Here is an 8704-nt window from a genome sequence, read left to right as displayed (position 1 = left end):
ATAAGGTTTCTGCCCACCATCTTGAATCTCCATGAAAAAGAAAACCCCCAAAACAAAACCTCGCTAAAACGTACGGTCAAGCTGGGCACCTTCGGAGGCTGCAGCGCCACCGGAGGTGTTTTGTAAGCGGACATTCCCGCGTGCCAAGTGGCGCAGGGGATGTTCACGCAGAGGCCAAGCGCCCGCTGCGCAGCTGCGCACGCCCCGTTCAGACGGGGGGGGGGGGGAGCTGGCAGGGGCGGGAAGTGCTTGAACGACGAATACACACGCAAGACGTCTCTGGTCATGGGTACTCACAGTGCTGGCATCCTTTGTTGCGCAGGATGGCGTCCAGGGTGGTTCCAAACACGAAGCGCACGTTTTGCAGCACCCCCTGCAAAGCGTAAACGTTTGAGCTCAGTTGGCACTTCTTGCACACCAGCGTGTCAACCCTCTCAGCATTGTCACAGCACAGATCACATTTCTTTCTTTGGATAATGCATTTTTTTCCCTCTCTCTTTACTTTTACGCACAAGTTCTACTTTTACGCACGGGCACGTCAAAAGCACCCTCGCCAAAACGACAGCAACGCAGAAGATACCGGACTCGGATTTGATTCCTTGGTCTGTGGCTAGTGTAAATGCTTAGTGCTCTCACCATGAACTTGTCTCTGGCGGCCCCCTTGCCGATGCGCAGCTGAGCGTTGGCGGGCGTCTCCTGGGTCAGGATGCTGTGGATCGGCGCGTCCAGCTCGACCGTGTTGACCTCGTCGCATCCCGCGTACAGCTGCGCTCGGTCCTCCTGCACGAACAGCGTGATGTTCTCCCAGCGGCCCGTGGCCAGGTCCACGTCCTCGATGGACATGACGTGCTGCTTGTTCTCGGTGGAGAAATGGATGTCCAGCGTGTTGGCCTTCCCGTTCGACACGATCTCGAACACGGGTCCGGAGCCGTCCTTCTTCTCCACGGTGAGCAGGCTGCCGCGGGTCCGCTTGAACTGCTTGAAGTTGAGCAGCAGGAGGAAGCCCCTCTCGGCGTGGATGGAGTCGATCAGGTCCCGGAAGGCTCCCTCCGGGACCGGGGGGATCAGGTCCGGGTTGAGGATCCTGTAGGCTGGGCTGTAAGGGTCGTCTCCCTTCACCAGGGTGACCCCCTGGCTCTTCTTCGGGATTTGCACCAGTTCGAACAAGTCGAACACGCTGTTGTCGTCTCGGCTCTCTGCGGACGAATCACAAACACTCAAGCCCTTTATTTATTTATTTTTATTTCTATTTCTATTTTGCGTCGTATTGCCGATGTGAGATTCTCGAAGTTCTATAAGCCACACCAGCTTTTCGCTGCGTGCAGCATGCACGGTTTCTGTGCCGGGGGTGCCGGGGGTGCCGGGGGTGCCGGGGGTGCCGGGGGGGGGGGGTTGCAGAGTGACCACGGAGCCCAACTCACCTGCGACTCTTGCGCCCTCGCAGCTGCAGAGCATCAGGAGCAGGAAGATCCCGGTCAGCTTCATGCTGAGGAGCAACACACACACGCACACACACACACCAACAATCCCACCATCACGTATCACGTCAGTACGACACGTTCCCACAGCAAATACATAGAAAACATTTCTCACACGTCGTTCAAATATATAAATATATATATAAATAGATATATCACAATTCACATGATACCAGACGTTTGTAACGCGAAAATACCCAAATTCCTTGGACTAGTTGATTTTTTTTTTAATTACCCACCTGTTTCAGGAAAACAGAGGACGAGAAAGAGAGGGAATAGAATCCTCAGATTGATAGAAATCCAGCAATAATCCCCCCGGAACAGAACCGATCGATATTTGAGATCAAAAGGTCCCAGCGCAAGTAAAACAAGTCTCGCTGATATTTTCTTTTTATTTCTCTCTCTCTCTCTCTCTCTCTTTTTTCCTTCTTTTTTAATATTTCGTCGCTGCTGTCGGCTGCTAAAAAACCAACTTTAAGCCGAGGGGACAAACTGCTATCTATATAAATAGCTCTATGACATTCCTAAGGAGTCGTCTCGTCCAATCACGTCCGGCGAAGAAATGGGGACGAGCTTATCCCCTTACCTCACAGCGAGCCGCGCGCTCGTCTGAGAGAGGGGCGAGAAACGCGCGCGCGCACGCGCCCATACACGATCTCGCGCGCGCGCGCGCCCCCCTTCTCTCTCTCTCACACACACACACACACACACACACACATTCCAGAGTGGATGAGGGACCGGGCTCCATTACAGGACCCGGACTTTGATAGCCCAGCGTTTCCGCTCATTGGCTCTCCCATCAGCGTATCATTTCGTTCGTTAATTTTTCCACACTTTTCACATTTTTGTTATTGTAGCATTTTCAACGATCCCTTGTTTCCGTGATATATCAGTTATGTCTCATTTCATGGTTTTATTTAGGGTTTAACTGTTCATTTTAGGACAGTTCATACTGAATATATCCACCTGAAATCATTTATAGTCATTTTTACTGGTACTGCTACCACCACTACTACTACTACTACTACTACTACTACTACTACTACTACTACCACTACTACTACTACTACTACTACTACTACTACTATAACAACTACTACTACTACCACTACTGCTACTACTACTACTACTACTACTACTACTGCTACTACTACTGCTACTACTACTACTACCACTACTGCTACTACTGCTACTACTACTACTACCACTACTGCTACTGCTACTACTACTGCTACTACTACTACTACCACTACTGCTACTACTGCTACTACTACTACTACCACCACTACTACTACTACTACTACTACTACTACTACTACTACCACTACTACTACTACTACTACTACTACTACTACTACTACTATAACAACTACTACTACTACCACTACTGCTACTACTACTACTACTACTACTACTACTACTACTACTACTACTACTACTGCTACTACTACTGCTACTACTACTACTACCACTACTGCTACTACTACTGCTACTACTACTACTACCACTACTGCTACTACTACTACTACCACTACTGCTACTACTACTACTACCACTACTGCTACTACCACTACTACTACTACCACTACTACTACTACTACTACTACTACTGTTACTACTACTACTACTACTACTACTACTACCACTACTACTACTACTAATAATAATATTTTTTCAAGGAGATGGCTCTAATAGTAATAGTACTATTACTTGGGAGAGGATGCGCTGGATGCCTGCTGCAGTTCCGGTTTTGTCCGCTGGGGGCCGACGTGAGTTCACCAGAGAGGCGCCTGAGGCAGTTGGAGGTGTTGTTGCAGATGATGAATAGCGCACCTGGACATGTCCCGCACGCATCTCCGCAGCAATGCAGCGTCTCGTGCCCAGCCTGGTACACTCACGAGTCTATAAACTGCGTCATACGTCACATCCTGCTTTTTAATGTTAAATGTTAACACTGTGTTTATCTAGTTCTACACCCTCAGACTAGAGTGTGTGTGTGTGTATGTGTATGTGTGTGTGTGTGTGTGCAATAGTACAGTATCTAACCCTCTGCACAATACTCTGCACCCTCTACACACTTCTTTTATTTACTGCACAATACTCTGCAGCCTGTACACACTTCTATTATTTACTGCACAATACTCTGCACCCTGTACACACTTCTTTTATTTACTGCACAATACTCTGCACCCTGTACACACTTCTTTTATTTACTGCACAATACTCTGCACCCTCTACACACTTCTTTTATTTACTGCACAATACTCTGCACCCTCTACACACTTCTTTTATTTACTGCACAATACTCTGCACCCTGTGCACACTTCTTGTATTTACTGCACAATACTCTGCAACCTGTGCACACTTCTTTTATTTACTGCACAATACTCTGCAACCTGTGCACACTTCTTTTATTTACTGCACAATACTCTGCACCCTGTACACACTTCTATTATTTACTGCACAATACTCTGCACCCTCTACACACTTCTATTATTTACTGCACAATACTCTGCACCCTCTACACACTTCTTTTATTTACTGCACAATACTCTGCACCCTGTGCACACTTCTTGTATTTACTGCACAATACTCTGCACCCTGTACACACTTCTTGTATTTACTGCACAATACTCTGCACCCTGTACACACTTCTTGTATTTACTGCACAATACTCTGCACCCTCTACACACTTCTTTTATTTACTGCACAATACTCTGCACCCTGTGCACACTTCTTGTATTTACTGCACAATACTCTGCACCCTGTGCACACTTCTTGCATTTACTGCACAATACTCTGCACCCTGTACACACTTCTTGTATTTACTGCACAATACTCTGCACCCTGTGCACACTTCTTGTATTTACTGCACAATACTCTGCACCCTGTACACACTTCTATTATTTACTGCACAATACTCTGCACCCTGTGCACACTTCTTGTATTTACGGTGTTCTCTAATCCCCACCAACCTCTGTTATTACTGTTTGACCTGCCTTTCCCCGGCCTTCCTGGCTGCTGCTGCTGCTGCTGCTGCTGTGTGTGTGTGTTGGGTATTGTCTCATGCTGATCCATGTGAGTCAAACTCAGACCAGTTCCCTTGAATGTGGAAACATGCTTGGCCAGTAAATGGGAGAGTCTGATTCCGATTCTGTTCACAGCACAACGGCCCTATTCCAATGCCGCCGCAGCCCCCGACGCGCAGGCCGAGTCGGACTCGGCTGACCCGCTGCTCCTAATAAGTCGAGGCCTGCGGCTTTTCCACCGGTTATCCTGCGTTTTGAATCAGAGGAGGCCCGCGGGGCTGCGATCCTACTTACGGGGGTCGAGTGTCTGTCGCGTCTTCAGCAAATGATGTCTTCAAACTTTCAATATGCCTCGCTTGATCTCCATCCAGGGCACATTTTCGGTTGTTTGTGCGGCAGAGGGGACGGTTTCGAGGGGAGGAGAGACGGGGGAGAGGTGAACGCTTGAGCAACTGTTCTTTCTCTTCTTCTTCTGACACTGGTTTGACCGAGTGAACAGCAGACGGTGGGCCTGCAGGCGGACAGGCAATCACCATTTCCGTTGTCCATGCCGAGGTGCGGCGGCTGCCCTCACCAATGAGAGAAATTACCCCGCCGCACAACAGACGTGGTTGTGTGGAGCGTGGCAGGGTTCCAGATGAGGAGTGGTAATGACGGTACCGTGTCGGGCCACGGGGTCTGGGCTGGGATGGTATAGCCGTGAGGTGGGGGGGTCTGTGTTGTGCCTGCTGACAGGTGAACTGGGCGTCTGCAGAACACACCTGCAGCCTGAGGGGTGCGGAGGTCAGAGGTGAAGCGACTCCGCTGGAGCCTGTGAGTCTCCGTCTCAGATCGAGACTTCTGATGGGCGACTGGACCTGGACTGCCTGTCGCAGCCTGTGTAGGATATGTACAGTCAGTGCCTTAGGTGTGTGACACATTTCACCCAGGCTATAATACAGTGTAGTTGCAATATTGCACAATTCATGAAAAAAAAAACACACTTGGTCTCCATGTTAAACCATGTTGAACCACAATATATATATATATATATATATATATATATATATATATATATATAAATTTAAATTATATATATATATATTATTTTTTAAATTTTATATATATATATATATACATTTAAAAAAAATTAAGTTATATATATATATATTATTATTTTTAAAATTATATATATATACATTTATTTTTTTACATTTTATATATATATATATATATAATTTTTTTAATTTTTAAATTTTTTTAATGTATTATTTATAAATGACATTATTATTATCATTATTATTATTATTAGTTTATAAGTTTATTTATTAATCTATTATTTGGTATTTAATCTGTTGATTTAATGTCTCAAATCAGATTACATCCTGGTGCTGGATTCATCAAATAGGAGACAGTGCCCTGGATGGTGGAGGGTGACGTTGCGGACAGACAGAGTTTGGATGGAGAAGGTGGAGGTTGTAGTAAACATGGCCACACAAACACGATTATGTGGACGAGGGCTCAAAAAAAAAAGAGAACGACTCTCGCAAACAGTACAGTGGAGGAACCCGAGGCCCCTTCATCCGAGCATTTAATGCCTGTTCATAAGCTCTCTATAGTTAGCAAACTATGCTGCCCAGTAATCACTCTCGGGGTACATGCTTCTTTCTATCTCACCCTGCATTCTCATCAGACATCCTTTTTTTAACCTTACATAAAGCCCCGGCTACTGGCGTAAGGAATGTGCTGTACAAATAAACCCGCCTTGCCCCAAATAAGCACCGATACAAACAATAAGCAGTAGTGTTTCACATTACACCCCTGCTTCGTTTTCTTGTCGAGGCCGTGTTAATGCACATCGCTGCCAGACTGGTGCGGATGATGAATCGAAGCCCAGTTAGAGAGAGAGAAGATTTTCATCCTGTTTACAAGGTGTGGAAACCATGTGGGTGGGGTGGCTCTTGGCCACCATGACGTAAAGCTTCATAAAGCTTCATAAAGGTGCATAAAGCTTCCTAAACCTTCACAAAGCTTTATAAAGCATCGTAAAGCTCCATAAAGGTTCAAAAAGCTTCATAAAGCTCCACAAAACTTCATAAAGCTTCATAAAGCACCATAAAGCTTAATAAAGCATCATAAAGGTTCATAAATCTTCATAAAGCTTCATAAAGCTTCCTAAACCTTCACAAAGCTTTATAAAGCATCGTGAAGCTCCATAAAGGTTCAAAAAGCTTCATAAAGCTCCACAAAACTTCACAAAGCTTCATAAAGCACCATAAAGCTTAATAAAGCACCATAAAGCTTAATAAAGCATCATAAAGGTTCATAAATCTTCATAAAGCTTCATAAACCTTCCTAAACCTTCACAAAGCTTTATAAAGCATCGTGAAGCTCCATAAAGGTTCAAAAAGCTTCATAAAGCTCCACAAAACTTCATAAAGCTTCATAAAGCACCATAAAGCTTAATAAAGCATCATAAAGGTTCATAAAGCTTCATAAGGTTCATAGAGCTCCATAAAGCGTCACAGTTCTTCATAATGCTTCGTAAAGCTTCATAAATCAAAGAAGGTTGAATCAGTTCATCTGGATACAACGTTTATTGGACAGATCTGTCAATAAACGTTGTATTCAGATGAACTGATTCAACCTTCTTTGATTTTCTTACCTGGATTATTGAGCATGCATCAAGACAAAGCTTCATAAGGCTTCATTAAGCTTCATAAAGCTAAATAAAGCTTCATAATTAGTTAATTAGTTCAATTTAATTAATTATTAAAAGCTTCATAACCTTCTTTGATTTATGAAGCTTCATAAAGCTTCAGAAACCCTCACAAAGCTTCATAAAGCTTCATAAATCAAAGACGGTTGAATCAGCATTGACAGATTCTGTCAATAAGCGTTGTATCCAAATGCATTGATTCGACCGTCTTTGATTTTATTACCTGGATTATTGAGCATGCATCAAGACGGACCATCATAAAGCTTCATTAAGTTTCATAAGGCTTCATAAAGTTTAATAAAGCGTCATAAAGGTTCACAAAGCCTCATAAAGTTTCACGGAGCTTCGTAAAGGTTCATAAAGGTTGAAGCTGCTCACGGGAGCGTTCTCCCTTCAGGTCATTTGCCGTTCGCTCCTGTTGATGATCCCCTCAGTATGCGTCACCGGGTTGCTCCATCAATTCCCCCTCTTTGTGTGCATACTTGCCTCGGCTGGCAGACACGCTTCCCCTTTGAGCGAAGACAGCGTAGTATCCACCTGCCTGTTGCTCGGGGTTAACCGAGGTGACCGCACCACAGTTGACTCACGTCTGAGTGATGGACATATTTTGAAGCTTGCCTCAGCCTTTTACCAATTATGTGTGTTTCTATGGCGTACGACTGTGACGGAAGATGATAATTTTATGGAAAACAGTCGTCAGTCCAATCACTAACACACGCGCGCGCGCGCGCGCACTCACACTCACACACTTGTTTCTCTATACTTATGGGGACCCCTCATTGACTACATTCATTCTCTAGCTCCTAACCCTAACCTTAACAGCTATTTGTCTAACCTTAACCTTAACCCTTACCTTAACCCATACCTTAACCACCAGAACTACATGTCTAACCTTAACCCTTACCTTAACCCTTACCTTAACCACCAGAACTACATGTCTAACCTTAACCCTTACCTTAACCACCAGACCTACATGTCTAACCTTAACCCTTGCCTTAACCCTTACCTTAACCACCAGAACTACATGTCTAACCTTAATCCTAACCTTAACCCTTACCTTAACCCTAACCTTAACCCTTACCTTAACCACCAGAACTACATGTCTAACCTTAACCCTTACCTCAACCCTTACCTTAACCACCAGAACTACATGTCTAACCTTAACCCTTACCTTAACCACCAGACCTACATGTCTAACCTTAACCCTTGCCTTAACCCTTACCTTAACCACCAGAACTACATGCCTAACCTTAATCCTAACCTTAACCCTTACCTTAACCCTAACCTTAACCCTTACCTTAACCACCAGAACTACATGTCTAACCTTAACCCTTGCCTTAACCCTTACCTTAACCACCAGAACTACATGCCTAACCTTAATCCTAACCTTAACCCTTACCTTAACCCTTACCTTAACCCTTACCTTAACCACCAGAACTACATGTCTAACCTTAACCCTTGCCTTAAACCTTACCTTAACTACCAGAACTAGATGTCTA

The 8704-nt window shown here is 44.8% G+C and overlaps 1 protein-coding gene across 1 annotated transcript in view; it reads right to left on the bottom strand.

The window, feature by feature from the left end:
* thbs1b (thrombospondin 1b) overlaps positions 1-1835 on the bottom strand; it is a 12500-nt gene extending 10665 nt beyond the window's left edge. Inside the window, 4 exon segments of the mRNA XM_056294046.1 lie at positions 298-373; positions 637-1196; positions 1422-1486; positions 1718-1835. Of these exon segments, the coding sequence (XP_056150021.1) occupies positions 298-373; positions 637-1196; positions 1422-1485 (700 nt within the window). The 5' untranslated portion in view covers position 1486; positions 1718-1835.
* Positions 1836-8704: the final 6869 nt, after the last annotated feature.

The sequence above is a fragment of the Lampris incognitus genome, chromosome 15, assembly GCF_029633865.1.
Source record: "Lampris incognitus isolate fLamInc1 chromosome 15, fLamInc1.hap2, whole genome shotgun sequence".
NCBI lineage: Eukaryota > Metazoa > Chordata > Actinopteri > Lampriformes > Lampridae > Lampris > Lampris incognitus.
The sequence above is the reverse complement of the archived record's forward strand: the minus strand, read 5'-3'. Positions and strand labels throughout refer to the sequence as shown.